Raw genomic sequence first — 23,613 nt, 5'->3', positions numbered from 1 at the left:
TTTTTGTTTTTTTTGTTTGTTTGTTTCTTTGTTTTTTTTCCCACCAAACAGTGATGTTATAATGTCGCGACACATCTGAGCGTGCACTTCTACATCCCTACTAAATCATTGAAAAAGCTGAAACTTTCCACCGGAGACTGTCCTCCCAAAAACCAAGGAAAGAGGGTCAGTTATATCTGTCCAGCCATTCGTCATCTTTACTGCTTATCCTTTACGGTCGCGGGGGACTGGGGCCAATTCCAGCAGACAATGAGTGAGAGCAGGATACATCCTGGACAGGCAGCAGGTTTATTGCACATATAGAGACATATAGAGACAGCCAACCACTCGCACTCACAATTAGACCTACGGGCTGCTGGAACAGCCGGAGGGAGCCCACATAAGCCCCGAGAGCACATACAAACTCCCTGACATTTTTTTTACCTTGCCAATCATCTTATCACCTTTGCCCTGACTTCTATCCAAACCTTACTCTGGTCTTAAAAGACGAATGTGGCTTTTAGGTTTGTCTCATGGATCTATTTGAAAAAGATCTTTTACATTTCTAGTCCCTTCGGGTGACACACGACTCACATGCTTCATGTAAATCAGCATTGATACAGGCTGTTTATGTTCTACTTCATCTCTACTCCATTTTTACCTCAGTGAAGCATAAAAATATTTTTGGAATATTTTGACTTCTTTTACGACATCCCTACAGCAGTTATTTTTACTCTGGAAACGTGCAAAACGTACATGAGTGTGTATAAAAAAAAAATAAGTTACTGGAAACCTCAAAGAGAGCCACACACAGATCCTGTACCCGATTAATAGTTTCATGCACATCCTTAAAGTGGCTGTGAGATGTTGTAATGCGAGTCTGCATGAAGTGAGGTAGGTAATGAAGAAGATAAGAGGACACAAGTACAAAAGAAAGCATCTTGTCAATGGGCAGGTCATTAAAGTGTCTGAATAACAGATCAAAATTACAAATATGCTCATGCTTTTCCTTGCAGTGATAAAAATCACAGTGTCTCTCACAGTATAGAAGTTAATGAAATAAGCTCCGGACTCGTAGGATCCATGATGTTGAACGCAGACCATTAAGAGTTTTGACAAACTCCGTGTGGTTTTTGTCACGCTTGAATTATCCCATCAAGCTGTGAGAACATTGTGTGGCAGACAGCTACATGATACTTTCACTCGATTAATCAAATGCACAAACATAGCGATCGCATTTCAGAGATGCATGAAAGCTTGTGAACCCACCAGCACTGAAATATTATTCCTCACTATTCTTGTGTGCGTGTGTGTGTTTGTATAGTCCATTGATCCCTACTAACCCGTCTGTCTGTTATCAACCTCAACAAGACTATCAACCATGTCCTGTAGAGGAGGTCAGAGCGGATAATGGGCAAAAGTCATTGATACACAGCATGCAAGAGCCTATTCGCAAATGCAAATGCACAATATCAGTGTCCACGCTCGCTCCTACGTGCTTGTGTGCGTGTGTGTTGGTTAGAAAGCAGGTTATATGGATTAGCAGATTATCAGGGCCTGTGTAAATGGTCCCTGTCTGTTTATTCAGCTCTGTTTGTGGGAGGGATTTGGAAGAGGCAGCCTGCCATTTCATCAAACCAGCCAAGGTGAGCAATGAACCGGACCCCATCCCTCCATGGTTTAGTGACTGCAGTTTGCATGAACAGCGTGTCTGTGTGTGTGCATGTGTGTGTTGGTGTGCCTGGGTGTGTGGACCTTCGTGAAAGACAGAAAAAGGGGAGAGGGAGAGAGAGAGAGAGAGTAAAAGTGGACATGGAGTGTGCATCTGTGTTCCCCTGCCTCTATATCCGATCTATTCAAGGATTAAAAGATGAGAGGAAAATCTGAAAAATTACAAACATTTTCTTTTTTTTTTTCTAATTTCGAGAGGAGAGTTATTTATAGGATTAGTGTTCAGGAACATTAAGATTACATTCAAGTTTAGAGGCATTTTAATCTCGAGATCATATGATACGGAGCTTTGGACCGGGGGAAGTATAATAATAATAAGAGATTTAAGTTAAAGAGCAGTTCCCGGATGTTAAGTGATTTGTCCCTTTGTTGCCTGTATATGATGAAATTTTGAGACAAAATAAAACAGTTACGCATGAAATCAGGACGATGTATTGCACCCAAAAGATTATAGAAAATCAATGGAGATGGAAGCACCATTTGAGCTGAGGATAATACTGCATGGAATATTGTTAGATAAAGAAAATCTCGGGTAAAATACATTGAAGGGAGATGGAAAATGAGGAAGCGAAAGAAAAACAAGTCGGTGAGAAAAATCGCACGGTAAGGAGGGGCATGTGTGTGACGTGAGAAAAGAAAAACTTTCAGAGCGAGTAAAGAATGAGGGAATGAAAAATGAAGTGTCACTGGAGGCTGTGTGACGGTGAGAGAAGAAGTGCATCACACTGGGAGCTACTCCACTAGGGAGGCAGATGAAGCAAAATGGAGAGACGTGATATAGTGAATAAAGGGGATATCGTGTGCGATGCAGATGACAACCAGGCAGAGGAGCCTTTATCTGCCTGCGACACCAGCAGCTTAAAACCATCACCTGCGCTCCCTTTCTCCGACCTCTTTCGCTCTCCCACCACACCTCTTTCTTCTCCATTCCTTCAATACTGCTCTGCTCAGGTCCTGACAGGAAGGGCTGAATATCTCCCGAGCCCCTTTTCTCTCCCTCATCTTATCCTCGGCACTTTTCTTTTCCTTCCTTTATTTCTTTTCAAAGTGCAGAAAAGTCAAACGCTGGCTTTTGAATCCCATCTGATCTCGTCTCTAAATTCACATCCATCCGCACGCATGAAAAATAAAACGTTTTCCAGACTCTTTGGCCTACACAGATCCATTTGTTAAGCCACAGCCTTTTTGGTTAGAAGAGGAATGTGAGGGGAATGCTTGGGATCCCCCGGGAGCCAGATAAACAAGAAATGCAACTGGTTTTGTTTGTCGTTTTAGTATTCAACTGGGGAGCTGTATGCTGCGTGGCCACAGCTGTTTCAACGGAGAACGGAGACGGTGCGGAGGAAGGTATTGCAGGATATTTTTCACACTAAAATACTGACCAGAGCTAAGTGGGCTGTAAATTTTACATTCGCGGCCACATATGCGGTCATCAACTGCAATAATTCCCTTTTGCACGACGTTTGCTCCCACTGAATTTTCTGTGTCGTCAGAACAATAAACGATGTCACAAATATGAAATCAGCTCAGTACAGTCTGTGTACAGACGCTGCACCCCAGCGTTCATTTTGAAAAGAAATTTGAGATTTCACTAAGCATTCCCAGGTTGCCGCATCTATGGATTAAAGACCAAAGTAATTTTTTTTTTTTTTTTGGGGGGGGGGGGGCATTTTTATTGAAGGCTTGAAGATGAAACCACCTGTATTCAGGAGGAGAGTTCACACAGTAGCAGAAAAGTTTTTGATGCTGCGTTTTGAGTATTGTGAAGTCCGTGAATAGACTTGTATCGGCATTGTTAACGAACTTGCAGTTAACATTTTGATAACCATTAACCATAATTTCCTGACTGCAGGAAAGGGTAAATTAGTACACTGAGCTGGTTTAACAGTTTGGTTTTATTGCAGGGCTGCTGTATTGAATTTTGTGGCGTACTATGAAGCTTATAATGGTCGTTTTTTACACCTTTCAGCGTTTAACCTCCAAATTTTCCTTGGAGTTGAATCAACACCTCCCTGATACACTGTCAACAAGAAGTGAATATTTTGAGCTTCGTAGAGGTGTGCATTATTGTGGAGCTTTTGAATTTGATTGCTTGACTTAGCCTTGTGCCCCAGATACACCAGTAACAGATTCCAGCTTGGAGGGAAAGGAGACAAAGGAAGGAAAAAGGTATTTGCTGCTTTAGGTGGTGAAGTAGAAGGCGGCTAATGTGTGACAACTTCACTGGCCTGCAGCTGTCCGTCTCCCCCCACTGCTTTCCTTTATGTGTGTGTGTTTGGGGATGGAGGCTTTGCCTTAATCTCTTCTCATCAGGCTCTCTCTTTCCCTTCATCACTTCTGGCTCTAAAATTGTTCCTCTCAAACATTAGTCTGCTATTCCTTTACAAACTCTTCCCCTCCCTCTTCAAATTCGTCTCTGAGGCTCTCAGAGTGACACAACAGAAAGAGATGGAGCAGACGTGGTGCAGACGCTGTCGGAGCCTGTTGCCCCGCTGTCTAAAGTGGAAACCATCAACACTGCATAATATACACGAGAGACTGTTACACTGAATTAGCATTTAGCCTGAAAAACCGGGGTCAAGATGGTTGTGTACAGCTTTGTCTCTATGCATGAATGCTATCAATGCTCTGCACAGCTGTTACAAATCAGAAAAATAACACAGACAATTTGATCTAACCTAAATTGAATTGATGCAGTGATTCAGCGGAAAAGTTGAGTTTTGATTGCTTCACATTTGCTGTTACTTTATTTACTGCCTGAGCAATGAAGACAGTCTAATCCTCCCTCTCGGGAAGTGACAACTACCTTTTCTCTGCTTTGTTCCACCAGTCTTAAATGTACTTTTTCCAGTGAAGTCTTACCAATAACACAACACAAGCATAACCACAGTGAAATACTACCATGACAAGTTAAATCCTTCTTTGTTCAACTTCACTACAATCAACGCTTAGCTTGAAAAGCTGCCTCTCTCTGTGCCATGGCTTCTTCCTGTGGTGTTACACAGTTTAAAGCTTTTATATTCCCCCTCAGTAGCTCACCAAGAGTTTGCTAGGCCTGCCTACTACAATTTTTCTGACTCTTTTCTTCGTGTAATGCCAGTGGAGTTGACGATACAGTGCTTTATCCATCCAACTGGCTCACTTACCACGAATAGGCTTAAGATGGTAATCCTGTTATCGGGGCATACTACTTGGCAAGGATGCGGACCCAAACACACACAAACCCTGAGACATGCACAAAGAGGATGCAACATCTGAGAGAAACGTGTGGGAGATGTGTAGAGGGGGGAAAAAAAAAGAAAACTGACAGAGAAAGGAGTAGTACAGGTTGTTAATAGCAATTTGAATCCATAAAGGCCCGTGACGTTGAGAAGTAATTATGTAATAGTTTGCTTTGAAAGCTATGGATACGATGAATGCCTGGAAGTGACGAGGCGTGACTTACAGTATAAAACCAAACAAACTTGGCTATGGATGTTTCCATTTTAATTCAGAAACTTGAGTCAGAATGAGGGGAGAAGGAGGCAGCTGATAAAAGGAAAAGGAAGTAGTCAAAAAGTAAACAAAAGACTGGTGTGAGCAACAAATATAATTTCAAGACTCAGCGTCTGATTGGACGTTACTTGGCTGTTTATTGATCAGATGTTAGGAAGCTCGAGGACAAGAAAGCAAAGAAAGAGGTATGTATTGAAACAATTAGACAAAAGAAAAGGAGGTGGAAATATAAGATTAATGTTCGTTCATATTGCCAGACACCATGCAAAGCACAGCTCTTAACATTCGTCTGTTTAAAGGTGTGATGTATAGCCTTTAGCTGGTTGAAAAGAAAGTAGAACTAGTAGTGGACCTTGATTATGGTCAAAAGGAAGACGATTGATTTCACATGAAAAAGCTCTTATGAGTCAGTTAATGCAGTCATGTTCGTCTGAATTAAAGTGAGGAACAGATGTCACCGCTCTGCCTCACACCCCCGCCTCCCCATGCAGAGATCACAGAGGAAAGAGTTCAATAAAACTGACTCATTGATATTTAACACGGCATCCCTCTCTCTCTCTCTCTCTCTCTCTCTCTCTCTCTAACCTTGTCATCCAATATGAATGCCTTTATCGGTCTTTCTGCCTCTGTAATATGAGAGCAAGGCTGTGATGAAATTACAGGAAGCAGAGGAATCAGCAGCATTTGCGATAAAGTCATGATCTTCGAAAAATATATCTAACGTGTGCACATGAGGTCATCGATGCTGATGACGATGGCGGACATTGTTTTTGCTTGTAAGTGCTGAGGCTGAGGAGATGTTCTACTTTGCTTATTCTTGAACCTTTGTCTAGAAAAAAAAAAAAAAAAAATCAGCATGGATTTGCTTTTTTGGCCCTTTATGGGGCGAATATTTTTTTTTTTTTTTTCGTGGACACATTTTAAGACTTAAACATTCACTCGAGTATCAAATGGCCCGAGTCGGAGCGGAACGAGCAGTGGCAGACAGAATCAGCAGACATAAGCACTGTGTCGGCAGCCGTCAGCTGCAATGTCAGCAGCTACCTTACACACTCCGCCCATGTTGGATGTGTTAGTTGTAACAAGTATTGGCTTATTCACACAACTATGGCATTGAGGGGAGAAATCTGAGCTCCTGCTCTTAGCATTTGTGCGTGTGTAGAGATGATGCTGATGTCACTGAGTGGCATCATGATGATGATGATGGGAAGCAAAGAGGAGCCTGATAAGAATTCACTTACAGTATCAATGACCAGTGCAAAGATCTATATATTCAAAAAAAAAAAAAAAAAAAAAAAAACTATAAAAGGGCCAGTGATTCAGCTTCTTTGAACCGCTATATGACCCAAACTCAGCATGAATTTGGAGCAAAAAGAGTCTTTCTATATATCTATGTCTAGACACTACTTTAGACCTCATCTTTATTATTTTTAGTCTCAAAGAGAGGCCTGTCTGCAAACTTCAATGTGTTACCACGGCAGCAGACACTCCAGAGACACTCAAACATATAGACAAGGTATAGAAGAGTCCAGCACAGAGTTTCAACCCCAAACACATCACCGGCAATATTAGGCATTTTTGTTTTTGCTTGCGAGATCTAATTTCATTTCCTCACTGTCTCACATGGCCAAGGACACAGACACATCTGAAGTGCTTCGGTCCCCCTGAGTCTTTAGTTTTCATTTGAACCCGAGTGTGAGGTAAAGGGGATATGCAGGCACGACATTTGAAAGCCATCTTCATCGAGTGTTGGATAAATAAGTGCAGTGAAAAGGTTAATTAAAAACAACTGACTTCATCCAAACTCCTCTTCATGAAGTCTGAGCACAATGGCAGGTCTCCCTTCTCAAGGTTCAAGGCAAATTTATATATATCAGAGTTTTGTCTCTCCAGTCAACATTTTGCTTTGTCTACTTCCATAAACATATCCAAAAAAATGAAGCCCATTAACAGAACTGCTTTAAAAAAAAAAAAAATGAAATAATGAAAACTGCACAACATCAGCAACAAACCAGAATCCCTTAAAAGTCCACAGATCTCTTTTTGTGTTTGTGAAACACAAAATAAACAAATGAAACATAGTCCTGTTTGTGTCTTATTATTTGCACATTCACCACTTGACACCCCACACATTTCATACATGTAACTACCTGACTGGTTCCTCGAAACACAATAAGATGTCGCTGTTAAGGTCTAATTTTACTCTGAAAAATGCCTTCAGTGTAATAAATACTGCATGCTGTTCTTATTTTACATTAGCCTGTATCTCCATCCAGCCTATATCACATCTGTTCTTTGATCCTCTCCAGGATTTCTCCTTCAATTTGTTGCCGTGTTGGATTTTTTTTTTTTTTTCTTTCTTTTTTCTTTTCAGAAACTCTTCTGTGGCAAGTTCCATCTCTGGTTGTTGCCTTTTACTTGTTGGTCGTCTTCTCTCTTCTTCCTTTCTTTCTCTCTCTCCCTCCAATTAGGGGTCATGCAGTGACCTTGTTTGCGTCTAGTTCGTGTTCACATTGAGTGGCTGTGCAGCCTCGTGCTGCCACCCGATCAGCCTTGCTTTCAGCCTCGCTATCGATCGCCTTCCACTCACCCCTCAAGGACGGAAATCCAAAACCACATTCCAGACCACGGACCCCCCCCACCATCCCTGCATACTTTTCTTCTCTGCCTTTCCACTTTTCTCCACTGCACCTTTTCCTTTCTTATAGAATTCATCTCATACACACACACACACACACACACACACACACACACACACACACACATATATATATATATATATATATATATACACATACATACACACACACACCGTCTCAAGGTTGCAACGACCACCAGACCCATGAATAAATAATAAGGAGGTAGGAATCACTTTCAGAAAAACCATTTACTCTCCTATTGTGTTCTTGAAGAAGCCATGCGAGTATGTGTGTGAGATTGGGCCCGTGTGTGCGTATGTGTGTGTGTGTGTGTGTGTGTGAGACTACAGTGCCTTGTTAACTAAAATCTCTGCTGTCCCTGGAGTTAGTTTGTGATTAGCGCTACAAGCACCTTGTAGATGACCTCTAACACAGAGGTTCATTCTTGTTTCTTCGTTTTGTTTTGAACATTTAGCGATATAATTAATGGATTTCGGGACAGTAGAGGAGATAATCATTGCAATCAATCATATCTGGCCTCACCCTGCAGCCAACAGCCTTCTAACTATTTTCTGAAATCAAGTTTCCTAAAGCAGTGTCTCTTTTTCTCATGTCAAAGAAAAAGTAAATCATCTTGAAGCAGCTGTTCTGTTTCAGCAAAATGCACGCAAAATTGACTTTTCCCAAATCAAACAAACTCTTTCAGGCGAACCAACCTTTTCTGACTTGATGTATGGCTTGTTGCACTTGGTCTGAAACGTAGAGAAGATAGAAGAGGAAAAAAGCTGAAAAGTAACAGAGAAAAGAGGCAAGCAGGATGGAGAAACTAGGAGAGCTAGACTGAGAAAAGAATGAAGGAGCGGTAAAAAAAAATCTGCTCAAAGGTGGAGAGAAATGTGACAGTGATGAAAGAAGAGCAGAGAGCAGAAAGATGTGTGAAAAGTGCGCAGAACAAAGTCAGGGAGGAGCGGAAAGAGACAATGTGAGAGTCAAAAGGCCACAACAAAAAGGGGAAGAAAGAGACAAAGAAAGGAACAGACAGAAAAAAGAAATTATTAGATTTCTCCCTCCTCTGTATGAATCAGGGTGAGAGCTCCCCTTTTCAATCCAATCTGGCTCAGGCAAAGGTAAACAATCAGTCTTGATAAAGGATTGGATACATCTTCAATCAGACTCATTCTCAGTAAAGCAGCTTTTTATTGGGCCAGCCTCACATGCTTAAATTAGATCCTCCTCCTTCTGGGTGGGGGGTGAGAAAATGAGGAAAGTAGATGGTAAATCGTCACCTAATTTCAGAAAAGGAAATGGCCTTTACATTAAAAACATGATAATACAGTCGTTATGGCGACACATTCAGTCTGGAAATGAATAAAATAAAATAGCGCCAATCAGAACTCATACATCTTATTCCTATGATCTAAAGTAGACCCATCACAATGTGGGACACCAGCAGTTTTCCCAGAGCTACAAACCAGTCACAGATAAAAGCTTTTGAACTGCTATGTAACATCTGATTAATGAATCATAAAGCTCTAATGTTTTTAAAGAGTCAGCATGGCCCGCTCTGCTATGTCTGAGTATTTATCAATAAATACATTAAAACATTTTTGGCAAAAATGTGTAAGTGTATTGTTTCTCTGAAGGGTGAATACAGAGAGCATGATGAGGACATTCGCACTAAACTGGAGTGCCTCCATAAATAATAAGACAGCCAGAAGACTTGATCATGTTGTTTTCCTGCCAATACCTTGAGGCCCATTCAAAAATCTCTGTACAAAAAAGCAGAAAGCAAAGAAGAAAAGCCTTATTTTGCTAGCTGGGTGACTGCTGTCTTTGTTTTCCAACTTCACGAGATGAATGCGGCAAAAGAAAAAAAGAAGCTGATTCCTGTTCAAAAATGAAATGGAAACTAAAACAAGAGGTTCTGGGTTTGTACCCTGCAGGTGGTTTCTGTCTGAACTTTTCATGTTCCCCTGAATGCCTGCATGGCTTCCTTTCCAGGTCATCTGGCTTCCTCCCACAGTGCAAGGACACGGACATTAGGTTAATTGGAGACATGCAGATTTGAATGCGAGCTCAAATGCTTTTGTTGGCTACTAGAGTATTTCTAAATGATGTAAATGTTTACAGTCTAAGATTGAAAATGTCCAACATTTTTCAGTACTGGAGTTGAATTGGATGGATATATTTAGATCAAATGTACTCTCGCTGAAATGGTATTTGTATATGAAGTGAGTGGGCCTCCATTCACAAGCTTCTGATTGGTGAATATTTGCTTTTTGAGGCATGAATCGCAGTGAACTCCAGCAGCCCAATGTCATGTTATTATCATCATCCCGAGTCCCGGAGCTCTCTGGTTTTGGTAATTCAGTGTGTCGCTATACACCGGAAGAAAAGCTCTTCAGATTTTGTTTTTTGCTCACAAGGAGCCCGTGTGCTGAGAAAAGGAGGCCTGGGAAGTCGTATGAATGGATGAAGGAGATCTGGGGTGACAGGGATCAGGTTATCAATACAGCCAGTGGAGCGCAGTGGAAACTCTGTAAGCCCAATGGGACCACATGCAGAATGCAGCAGAACAGACTGGGACAGAGGTCAACACTCGCTCTTCCATTTCATTCTTCTCTCATCTACCTTCAGAGCTGAAAGACGGGCATCAATGTGGTAATCAGCTAAAAAAATGGGAGCTCTAACATATTAAATCTGTTTTTGTTGACTGTGATAGTTTTTTCTGACATGGAGTGTTCACGCCGATTGCGATAAACATGCCCACCATGTTTGGATGTGCAGTGATACCAGACTTTTAATTTTCTTTTTAATTACACTAGGAATCACAATTTTTTCCTCTCATCTCTTATTACTGCATCTTTTGTCATTCCTCAAGAGCCATAGTCATCCTTCACTCTCTCATTTTGACATTATCATCCAACACTGTCTTCCCTCTCCCTTCTTATGTGTGTGTGTGTGTTTTAACATGATGCAGCGATATTATAATACATCATTTCATTGGCAAGAATAATTTTCATTTCCTATGATTAACTTGTATGGATATAGGAAACAAAACATTTCCCAGTTCGACAGTCATCAAGTCATACAAAAAATGTTAAATCAGTAAAAAGGAGGTAATCAGAAAGAATCTTTTGTCACCTGGGTATAATCAGGTTATCAACAATTAAATGTTTGCTTCCTTTAGTTTTTTTAAGCTTTTGGTCACCTCACAGAAGGAGATAGTACTTTTTCTCCTGGCCTGCTTTCTGACACTTTTTATCTAACTGTAACATACACATCTTTGTCATGATGATATGTTCTTGATTAAATCTGTTTGTCTCTCCCCTACATTTTCCTTTCTGAAGCCTTTAGGAACTCAAATGTTTTCACTGCTCGCCAAAGTCCGTTATCTTTGTCTCGATTTGCCTTCGTGTTTTAGCGTTTGTCTGCATTAAAACTTTTTCACATTCACTCAACCAATATATTTGCCAGAGGCAGTGTTTTGCTTGTGTACACACTATGTGTACATATATATATATTTTTTTTTTACATTCTGCATTTCCAATGTGACCAAATGTGATCATTATTCGAAAAATACTTCCACCTCTGACCCACAGAGCAACACGCTGACGCAATTTCCTACACGTTTGAACTGCTCCAGGGGAATTAATTTGTCTTGTATGTTTTTCCAAGCACATTTTGTAATGATTTTTATTCTGGTGCTGGGAAAATAAATGTTTTATTAAAAGTTGCTTTTGGGCAGACAGCCTTTACATACTTTGCTGGTCTGCACCTGTGTGTATGTGTCTATGTGTGATTGAGAAAACAGAAGAGAAACTAAAAAAAAGATGGAACGGTTCAAATGAGAAATGACAGCTACAGTTAGTATGAACAGGTCAGGTCAACTTTGGGTACGTAATCAGATATTGCAGCTATATACAGATAATAAGTTTGCATCTACAGTCACAGTAGAACACTGTCTCTACTACACCCACAGACACACACACACACAGGCGATACACACCTAAACACAAACAGAAGAAAACAATGCCTCGACTCACAGTTTTATTCATGTTGATATGATGCCAGTGGACACACACCCGTGGGGAACACTGCTTTTCTCACCTCGCACAGTCCCACACAAATACACACAAAACACACAACCCCTTTGCAGTCACCTCAGTTTATTTTATATCTAGATCCATGGGTTCAAACACAAACAGGCACACACACGCACACACACACACACACACACACATTCACAGAAAGACACACACGCGGGCACACGCACAAACACTCAAGCACTGAAAAACCCTCCATGCTGGAGTTCAACCCAGGAGACCAGATGTGTCTAGCGTCGGCTGAGTGTACTGAACGCGTGTGTTTGTCTGATTGTTTGCATACTTAGCTATGCTTGTGTTTGGATGCATATATTGCATGTGCACACATTCATGCACGTGTCGTTAAATGCTCAAATATATTGAGACAAAATTAAAAGCCATGAGCTTTAGAAACCAATTAACTCAGTCTGCGTTGTTGTACAATACCATTAGTTCTTCTTCACTTCTTTTCACTCAGTTACTGTAAAAGGAATTTCAGTGATATTCTGAAACAGAAATGTTAGCATGACCTACACAACAACTAATTTCATACAGGTTGTTATATATGGCCAACAGCTTATTATATGAATTTCAGCACATCCTTGTGCATTATTTGCCATTGTGCCATAGGTTAGAAGCCTGCTGGTGCAGCAGCACAGTTCATCTTGCCAAACGGGAAAGTGCTAGTAAATTTTAAGCAACTGTTTATGACAGGCTGTGTATTTAGTCTGCAAGCTGCTCTGGGGAATTAAGCCCATGACCTTTAAGTCGCAGAGCATATTTTCTAAATACTGCTGCCCCAAATCTTCAAAACGACTTGTACAATTCTAGACCAAATGTGCTAAAGCTGCCAATGACAAGACAAAAAGACTTAAGTAAAAGCCAATTGATATCATAGTCCATGTGAGGCCACTGGAACGGGGCACGGGTTTGGTTGGCATCACCATAAAGCGAGCAAAACAGAGTGAGCCTGTGCGACTCTGCGCGAACAAGAAGGAGACTGACACTAGAAATATGAGTGATGGCTTGTGGATACATCCAATAATTTATGTGAGCCAGGTCAGGGCCTGGTTTGTAAGTAATCATCATCACATAATGGCCCCCAGTTGTCTGAAGTCTTCGGTCACCTGTAAGTTTCACCTCAGCAAACAGACACGCCATGTAAACAAAGTCAAATTTTGGCAGATTTAAGGAGGCATTCATGCAGTACAACCACAAGAACAGTTTGTAGAAGACCTTGAGCTTCTCCAATGTTTGTGTCATTTAAACAGGGCTCTTTTTCAGAAATTTGCTTGGAGAATATCTTAATATAATCCACTAGGATTTAAGTGGATGTTGGCAAATTTGAAAAATAAGAGATAAAAGATGCACACATGCGTGCACAAGTGCTGATCGAGCCTCATTGACTACACTGTCAAGGACGGCCATCAATTCTGACTGGCTGTAGGATGAAGGGCTAGTAAGAGAACGACGCACAGCTCTGATGGAGTGGAGTGATTGTCAATATCACCGCATTGATATTGATTACTCTGTTTGATCATATTCTACTATCATTGCATGAGATTCAGTATATGCATACATGTGTAAAAACCCGTCCTGGACAACAGGACGAGCATTCACATTCACATTAAATGCTGCTGTGGACACACGCTCAGGAGGAGGTTTGGGAGCTTACCTGTGGCCGTGGGTGTCCTTTAACAATACACTGCAGCACAAGCGTGTCTCCTTCTTTGATGGTGTAGATTCTCTCACTGATGTTATCATCCTTGACGTTACATGCTGCGCCTGAGTGCACGATCTGGGCATTGGCTGGAGCTGTGAGTAAACGCATGACAACACACGTGCGCACACACACACACACACACACACATACATACATTCAGAGACACAGCCAGGCATGTAGCCATCCACATATACACAGAAACACGGAGGGAGAGAAACCACATTACATATTTAGTAATATCTCTACAGGAAAAAAAAAAAGCTTTTCTCTTGTGGGTGTGTTTGCAATACTAGTGCTAGTATCAATGACTCATGGATAAATATATCACATTACTCCTGCGTCTGCATAAATATAGCTCTTCACACAATACTGGAGTCTTACCCCTGCCAGTCCTTTGACTGGCGATAGAGTGGAAAATTGAACGTTTGGTGAGTTAGTTGGAAGGAGGATTCTTCACTTTGGGGTCACTTTGTCTGAGGTTTTGTCTTAGAGAATGTGGACAATAATGGTTTCCTTCTTTGGGACATGTCAGAAAGTGCAAAGAATGTCCAGTAAACCACAACGCTAAGATGTTAAACCTTGAAACTGTCGGCTCTTTCTGGACTGCGCTCATGCTTTAAGAGCTGACAAAAAAAATGGCTCAACAAAGCAAAACACAGAAGAAGGGATGTTAAAGTGAACTGTTGATTTTTTAAATCAGATTTTGATGTACTTGTTATACTTGGATGTACTCAGCAGCAGAATGGTTCTTGCTGCTGAATGATTGGCTGCTTGGTGTACTCGGGTCACAGCTGTTGGATTTCGGTCAGAAAATCCTGATGCTCATGTTTGCTTGCCAAAGCACTCAATCTGGGATCACTGCCACTAAGAAGATTTCACCATGTTTGGTGCTTAATTGTAGACTTTTGTCTTAGAGAAAATTGCACAGTGTACAGAACTCACAGGTGTCGAACCATGCGAGATCAGAGTGACGACAAAAAACTGAACAAATGCCAAATGTCAGACGATGCTTATCAGTCACCATCACAGGATTTGCATCGGAACAACAGGGCACAGGGTTCAAGATGGGTGACAGTTAAGTTAAATGGCAGCAGTCATTGCTATTTTTACTCAGTTAAAGAAAAACTTGAAGCAGGACTTGATCTCAGATCTTCTTCCTGCTCTTTGACACAATTCATTCATGTTCTACTGCTTATCTGTTTCCAGGTTGCGGGGGCTGCTGGAGCCAAACCCTGCTCATACTGAGGTGAGGGCGGGGTACACAGAGACCAACAACCAATCCCAGACCTACGGACAGTTTACAGTCTCCAGTTAACCCAAACGTGCATCTCTTTGGAGGGAAACCACAGCACCTGGAGGAAACCCACGAAAACATGGGGAGAACATGCAAACAGAAAGGCCCCAGGCCGGTAGCCAAGCCCGCCACCTTCTCGTAGTGAGGCAACAGCACTAACCAATACGCCGCCATGATGCCCTCTTTGACACATTTCCAATACTGGAGAAACATGGATGAATGATAGGAGCCCTCTGCCATCGCAACAACTACAACATCAGAGTCAACTTAATACCGACCCATTAGGTGGGCCAGCTTGCGTGCCAGTAACCTCAAATGGCTTCAACTCCCTTATGATGAGAGGAGACAGGAAGGAGGAGGGGGAGAGACAGAAAGAGTGAGAGAAGCAGCAGGTAAAGAGGAAAAGGCCATAGAGGAGTGTGAAACCCCAGAGAGAGGCGTGGGGAACAGGGCAGCACAATGATGTGATTAGCATCGATTCGCAGAGAGAGCAAATCTTAGCAGTTCTCAGCTGTCATCACTGAGCAGACAGAAGGAAAGTGGGCAGCCTGTTCACCTTAAACTTCAACTCGATCAGACATAATACACAACTCGATCAGGCACCAGAAATCAAGTCCTGAGTAAGAGTGGGCTTAGAGTCCGCCTCTGTGTGAGTGTCTGGAATCCCGAAGACTTTAACGAACAGGGGCACAGCAGATATAGGTTAGATTTTGAAATGCCATTTGATAGATGAAACAGACCTTTTTATTTTTGTCTGTTGTCTGTTCACGCTTACTTTTCATCATACTCTCAGCCTCCGATTCAGGTTCACACACACACACACATGGGAGCTGCCCACTGCAATTATAGTTTTTATTTGTTGGATACTGGGCAGATCCACTGGAGCAATAGGGGGCTAAGTGCCTTGCTGAAGGGCAAGTTGATAGAAGTTGCTGTGGGAGGAGAGATCATGTCTTATTCATCTTCCCTTTTCCAGCATTTCAACTTACTTCTGGCCAATGATCTTCCAGAAAATTGTAACCTCTAGGCTACAACAAATCTCAACCAATCAATCAATACAAACTTAACCCATGAGAGGATAAAGGGATGAAAAACACCGCAATAACAGTTTGGGTCCATAGAGGTGTGCTGCTCTAACTCAGAAAGACAGAGAGCTGATATAAATGGTGAATAATTGTCTCCTTACAACTTATTGGCGTGTCGGCATTAGTTTGCCTCTCTGGAGAGGGAGGGAGGTCGGACAGAGCGGCTCCTGCTCTCGCCTCAGGCAGCTTGGCTACTTCAACTGTCGGATCGACTGGAGAAAAGGAGGTAGTGAAGGCAGAGGAGGAGAGAGAGGCAGGGGGGGGAGTGGGCAACAAAGGAGAAGAAGAAAGCTGAAAAAGTGCCAAATGAGGAGAGTAAAGCAATGAAGGCGGAGAAAAAAGTGATGGTGTCGGAGAACCGCATATAAGGATGACAAAGATGAAAGAATTAGCCTGAGAAAGACAAGCAGGGACAGACAGAGGCGTATTAATGTAACCAGGGATTTGATAAGCCAGATGAAAACAGATGAACGGGAAGGAGTGCTTACAGAGAAAATTGATGTAGAAGAAATGGAAGCAGTTCCTGATAATAATAATAATGATAAGCCAGAGAAAGAGGTAAGTGGATGTAGTCATCCAGGGAAGAGAGACTGACAGCTTGGCCAGTGGGAGGAGAATCTGAACTGGGAATAGTAAACCGAAGGAGTGATGCAAACAAAGCAACCTGTTACACTGCAGAGACACTTACTCTCACTGCCATTTTTTCTAACGTCTAAATAGAATTGTTTAAATTGTAAAAATGGGCAACTGCAACAGTTGTGGTGAAATTCTTGACGCATTAGTTGTTTGTACTTTCATGCAGTACCTAAAAAGACCGCACGGTGTTGATCCAGGTGCATTAGTTCAGTAACTATGACCAAAGACCATCAGTCAAAGAGCTGCTGTTTTGACAGCAATCTATCTGACTGATAATTCATCGATCAAAACTGTTCCAGAGCATGCTGATTGAAAGTGTTACCCATGCATTATTGGAAACTTTCTGAGACGTTCAATGCACATTAGTTGTAAGTGAAATAACTATCGGCAAATGCCTCGTCTGATTAATTGATTTGTCGCCAGCTGCCATGTTTGTTTTTGTTGAGGGGACAGGACATCTCTCACTAAAACTAATGATGAAACAGGAGAGCTGGTGTCAAACCACAGTGACAACTTGAAGGAGTGCCCAGTACTGTCTGTGTGTGTGTGTGTGTGTGTGTGTGTGTGTGTGAGATCATGGTTGAAAAAGTGCATCTTCTGCACTGCTGAAAAAGTGGTTGTATGTACATGAATGAGTCATTGTTTGCGTGTGTGCGTCTGTGTACAGAAGGTCGTGAATCCCGTCGAAACATGAAGTCACGTAGAGCATGATTGATATGCGCAGTTACTTTATTGGAGCTGCTCATGCATGCCAATGAGCTGTCTCAATTCACTTCATTCACAAGAGACCATTTACATGCTTTAGCCTTTCCCCTGCCATCACGAGAGGAGAGGAGGAGAGGAGGAGAGGAAAGGAGGGGAGAGAGGCCAGGAGATGATAAGAGTCAGGGAGAGTGGGTACCCAAGAGAAAAGTGACAGACTTTATCGATTAACTGCAATAGAAGGAAGTGTTCATCTGACCCGAAGAAACACTAATCACACACAGTCGCTCAGACTGTTGGTCAAAAGGCTGTTTCTGTGTGTGTGTGTGTGTGTGTTTGTGGGAGGGGGGGTAACGTCGCCTCAGCATTTTCGTCAGGATTCTTCTCTGCAGACAGGATGGAGGAAGATCAAATGGTCGATGTCACGACCTCCCCCTTTTCATTTTGGCTCGATTTGAGCTTGATATCAAAACGCGTCTGGGACATTGATTTAACATTTGACCTGACCGTTAAATGGCTATTAAAAATGAAAAGACTAACCTTTGGTCAGCTCTCTGGTGCTTTCAATCAACTGTAAATTTCCTTGCTTACACACTAATAAGCGCACACACACACACACACACACGTACACACATAACCGAAGAATAACAGGACATATTTTCTAACTACAACAAGTTTTGTTGTTTTCAAGTATATTTCTAAAGTACCTGAAATGTTTCTCAACAGCTCTAAATCTGTTCCTACAGCCAAAGTAGTTTTTTTCCCATTCAAATATGAATTTCAATGGTGCTGATTGAAGTGGCACCTTTTCAGACACAGATTGCCTGGCTGACTATTAGTTCTCGCACAATTTCATCCTTCGAGGAAACTGGACCAAAGTGATATCGCTGCTCTTCCTCTGCATGCACATTTCTTAGAGTGAAAATCAGCCACTTCCAAATGAAGATACCACAAATGGCGACACGGCAACAGCGACACGGCAACAGCAACACGGAAGAGTTTAATGGAACACAAATTAAAAAGTGTCATGGCCTACAATAATTGTTATTATTATTATGTTAGCAACAACATAGTAAATCTTGTGTGTATATGAAAGATCTCTGAATTTTTATATTCAACAAAGGAAAAAAACATTTGAAACAGTTTCAGTTGGATCAAACCGACTGCATGAAGCATTTCTTGAAGCATTTATAGTGAGACAGATTGAATAAAGGCTCCTACAAGAGGTGAAGCCATGTAAGCCAACAGACCAGTGTGTAACTTTGTTGTGCGTGTCCTACCTTGGGGAAGCTAACCAGCTGTGATATCAGCCTGATGTCAAGAAACACAAACACAGCAGATGAATTAGTGAACAGACCGGTGTGTGCTCTATATCTGCTGAAATGTTTTACTAAAATGGATGTGATTGCTCTTAAATAGCAGAGCCGTATCGTCGGTCCCAGCCTGGGAAGAAAGCAGATAAGATTGTTTCCCAGAAAGTCCATTTTGAATATTATTATTATGCTGTAGGACATCAGATTGTTGCCAAAAATAAAAAATAAAATGTTTAATAAATCAAGATAAAGTGCTGTGGCCATGGAACTCTGGTGTGTCATTAAGTGAAAGGAAATAGATATCACCTGTTGAAAAGCACACACCCTACTGAGAGGTACTGATTAAATCACCACAGTGACAGAGAAGACAATAAGAAAGCACAATGTGAATTAATTACACACACACACACACACACCAGACGGACAGATTGTACGTTACACTATTTTGCCTAATGATTAGTTCAAATGGAAGGAACACGCTGACAGAGAACTGAAGATAGAAATTAGGAAAAGGAAGGGAAACCGATCCAGTATATTTAATATTCTGTATTTCATTTACAGTCTCCATCTCAATCAGCAGGTTAGGACGCAGTTGGCTGTGTGCGATACACCCCATGATACCTATCACACCCATGTTTGTCAGTCAGAGAGTGTGTGTTTTTCACCACAGTCACTGTAAGAGGGCAAAGAGATTGTGCGATCAACAAAAGTGTCAGATGACAGCAGAAGATAATAAAGGTGGATCAGTGGAGAGCTGAGGGTAAATTGGACAAACAACAAAACTGTAATGGAAAAGAGGAGCGGAGGCAGCAGCAGTTTCCTGGCAGCACTGCGGGCTTTATATCCAAGGACAGTGAACCTTCTCTTTGAAATATAATTCAGTATAAATTATTGGCAGACCCAGAGGAAAGAGGGGAAAGACAAAACTTCCATGACCCTCAAGTTGTCCAGCCAGTTTATTTTGGCTGCACTGTTCGATGCTTCACCTTCATTCCAAAGTAACCTCAAAATGTAGCGTTTCTTGTTTTGTTTGTGTGTGTGTGTCTGTCCGTTTGCTCTTATGATATCAAAAAGTTCAAATCCAGATAACCCAGCAAAGAATGTGGTCAAACTCCTTTAAAGTCTGTGTATAAAATGACCATTCCCTCCGAAATGTAGACAAAGAGGTGTAAAATAAGACGAGGAGAAAAGAAAACATTTCAGGGGTGGGGGAATCGCGGCTGCGTCCGCGGCGGAGGGCTTGGAGTGACCTGAAGTGATGGAGGGTTTGTAGAGAGCGGCCAAACATGACTCACTACTCCGTAGAAGAGCGTCTGCTGCTCTTTCACTCTCCCGAGGTGAAAAGATTAAGATAGGAGCGGGAGGGAGAGGGCGCATCCCCACAAAGGGATGAAAACGACTCAGATCTTCGGCACAGACAGACAGAAGGGGAGACGAGAGGCAAGCGTGGAGAGGGAGCGAGGAAGGATGGAGATGGAGACACTAAAGAGATGTGCATGACTGACATTCCCTTTGCGAGAGCACCATTCACAAGGAGGCGAAGAAAAAGAAAAGAGGAGAAAAGTATTTCACACTAGCCAACAATATTCTGTTTCACGGGTGCGGTTCCACGTGTTGATGCTCAACCTTTCAACACGCAGTAAGCTATTTTGGGTATCTCTTCACCTAACGAGCCTTAGACGATAAAACAAGCATCAGCATCAACGCCGAGTGCATCCGATAATGTACAATCTCTGCACGGCTGGTTATCTCCCAGCAGTTTCTATTTTTTACAGTTTATTTCTCTCCTACATTCTCCATTTACACCCGTGAAGCACACAGTCAATAGTGAATAATTACATAGTGGTCAATTCTGCGAGGCCGAAATGGAAGAAAAATCTGCCCCTACATTTGGAAGGCAAAAGGAGTACAAGCATTTTACGCACATCGCGTGATGGCCTGCATTTCACATGCCCATGAGTTAACTTTCATCCAGTTTACAGTTGCAATTATGGTGGGCTCTGAGCACGGCACAAGACCAACACTAACACTGTATTATGAGTCTGATTCAGCAAACGATGCAAGTCACTCAAGAACGGTCCGTCAGAAACACAAGGATGGAGTTGCACAATATATCTTATAAAACATGCTACATGTTCTTGTTGCTCAAAATGAGAGAAGATAGTTTCATTAATTAATCCCAAAGAAAAGTAAACAACATTGTCATTCACATTTATGGGGAACTTAAGAATACATCAACGCGCAGGTCAATTTGCAACAGCACCTGCTGATAAGCTTGATTGGAATTTAAAGTGCTAAGACACAACCTCAAACACAGACACGCAGTCTGGTCTGAGTGGAGTTTAGAGCTGATGAAAACAACAGTAGCTTTCTGCCATAAACACATCAACACCATTATTTCAGATAATTAAGGGCAGAGTTGCCATCATGAAAAGTTTTTTGTGTGCCAGCTGATCAAAAACTTGACAGTTTCCATCAAATCTTCATTACAAACTCGCACTTCTCTCATTGAACTGGAAGCCCCCTGTTGGGGGTTTTCATAAGATATACTCACTCACGTTGTTTGATAGTCTGCTATTGAGGTCGACATGCAACACCCTGGTGGGGAAACTCTAACCCCCCGTTATCTAATGGTTAATGTGATCTTTTGGCTGTTGTCACAGGTCACTGGCTCTCTCCTTGCCTACTGTCCTGTTACCCCTCACTGTCCAGTCTTTGCGAATATCTGAGTGGACAGAAGAGGAGCAAGAGATGAGACAGAGCAGCCACTCATTCACGTGCCATGGGTCCCTTTAGAAAATGTAAGACATTCGAGCCAGGTTTGATATTTGCACTTCACACTTTCGACATCATCATTGCCACCAACCAACCTCTGGGTCTCTGAAAGCAGGACGAGCATCTGTTAAGACAAGAAAAGGCAATAAGGGCAACGAGAAAAGAGTGTTGAAAACAGGTCGAGGACTGTAACAGCTGGCAAGTCCTGGAAAATGCAGCAAAGGGTTTCCTTCTTTTATAGTGTGTGTGTGTGTATATTTACACACACACACACACACACAGCATACCACACAGACCAAATCAGGAGGAGCATATGGCTATATTTAATGTACTTTTCTGAATCCGGATGAGCTCCATGTGAGGAGAGAGGAGGAAAGGAGAGGGGAAGAGAGGGGAAGGAAAGGAAGGAGAGAGGAGAGGTCATGTGACCCACATCATATGTCCGCCTGACTGTCTACCTGACCTTATGCCATTCAACCATAATGCTTCAACTTAGTCTGATACCACACAAACACACACACACAAAACAAAGTAAACACAAAGTAAAAAAAAAAACTCCTCTTGTGTGTGTGTGTGTGTATTTCCAAGGAGACTCCAGCAGAACAACCAGAAATGCATGGTGGTCAGTTCAGGTGAAGTTGTAGGAAGGAAGGATGTAGTTTGAAAGGATGAAAGGAGAGGAAAAGAAAAGGCGAGCGAGAACAAACACTTGAATAAAAGGTCAGAGTAAAAGCCGGAGGTAAGGAAGGAGGCAGATGTATGCACGTGTGTGTTGGCGGGGGAGGCTGCAGCAGAATAGAGTGTAGACAAGAGGTGAGATATTATATATTCTCTCTGTTTTAGCCACCATGTCAGTAAAAGGACTGAAATTGGAAAATTGAAACTGAAGGACAATAAGGAGACATTTCAGATGAAGAGTCAGAGATGGAAAATGCCAAGGCAGATAGAAATACTGAGCGAAAAGCCGAGTGAGAGAGGTCCCGCCAAGTCATACAGTGAGGGAGACAAAGAAAAAGTCAAGCAGAGACTAAACTGCAACACCAGAGAGCCAGAGACGGAGAAAAAGCAAGAAAATAATAACTATTATAATTATAATTGATACCTCGAGGAGGAAACTCCCTGCATTTGGCAAAAACAATCACACTTTGAATGTCGTTATTGGACTCACACCCAACCACTGCAGTCATTTCACTAATTGATAAATAATACTCCGTTAATGTGTCACACCTCATTCGACACCGGTCCTTTTCAGCTGCTAGGAAAGGATTTAATGAATTGTTGGCTCACAAAGGTAGGTCTCCGTAACTGTGGAGAAAACACCTGACGTCATTCTGTCATGTATACCAGCATGTACAAAGATCTGCGGATAGATGGATGGATGGAAGTCGTTTAAAAAATTAATCGGTGAAAACAATGGCTGAATGTTATTTTTCATTTTTCATTCTGTTACATGACCCCCTGCAGTTATTCTGTCACTGAATTAGCAAATTATAAGACAGATAAAAATTAAGGAGATCCGAGAGCAGTCACCTCAAAGCAAAAAGGTTCGGGCATCTTTCTGCAAGAAGCCTCCTCACACAGTCCAGAGACATGCAGGTTTAGGTTATGTTAGGTTAATTGGTGACACTAAAGTGCCTCTGAGTGTGAATGGTTGTTTGTCTCCATATGTCAGCTCCACAGTAGACCGGCGACCTGTCCAGGGTGAACCCTGCTCAGTGTCAGCCAGGATTGGCTCCAGTCTGCCACAAACCTGATGGAGGAGATGCTGAACGGAGGAGGAGAGGGAGAGATGGATGGATGGAAGTATTGGAGCTTTTTAATCTGAATTTGATCGTCTGGTCGGCTTCATTCAGGGCGGGCGCTTCATTTGCATTTACCAAGATTAAGAAGGAGGCAAAAATCTGTCACCAGACAAGATCAAAGATCAAAGTCTATTCTTGCTAAAGTTTTGGAGGGTTGCGTAAGAGAGGAGATATAAAATTATTCTGATGGTTAAAACCACAAATATATCTCATTAAGGATATCAAAACTTCTAATCAAGCTGCAGAAAAAGGTAAAATACTGGATTAAAACATGATTGTAAATATTTTTTCCTGTTCCAAGTCTTCAGAAAAATTAACAGACCTCACAAAGACTCAAATAAGCTCTAAAAGCCA

The 23,613-nt window shown here is 42.0% G+C and overlaps 1 protein-coding gene across 1 annotated transcript in view; it reads right to left on the bottom strand.

The window, feature by feature from the left end:
* mdga1 (MAM domain containing glycosylphosphatidylinositol anchor 1) overlaps positions 1 to 15,186 on the bottom strand; it is a 95,860-nt gene extending 80,674 nt beyond the window's left edge. Inside the window, exons 1-2 of the mRNA XM_029498574.1 lie at positions 15,045 to 15,186; positions 13,605 to 13,744 (exon numbers count right to left, since the gene is read on the bottom strand). Coding sequence (XP_029354434.1) covers positions 13,605 to 13,744; positions 15,045 to 15,186 — 282 coding nt within the window. The remainder of the gene's footprint in view (positions 1 to 13,604; positions 13,745 to 15,044) is intronic.
* Between the last annotated feature and the right edge of the window lie 8,427 nt (positions 15,187 to 23,613).

This window comes from Echeneis naucrates, chromosome 3, assembly GCF_900963305.1.
Source record: "Echeneis naucrates chromosome 3, fEcheNa1.1, whole genome shotgun sequence".
NCBI classification, from domain to species: Eukaryota; Metazoa; Chordata; class Actinopteri; order Carangiformes; family Echeneidae; genus Echeneis; species Echeneis naucrates.
The sequence above is the reverse complement of the archived record's forward strand: the minus strand, read 5'-3'. Positions and strand labels throughout refer to the sequence as shown.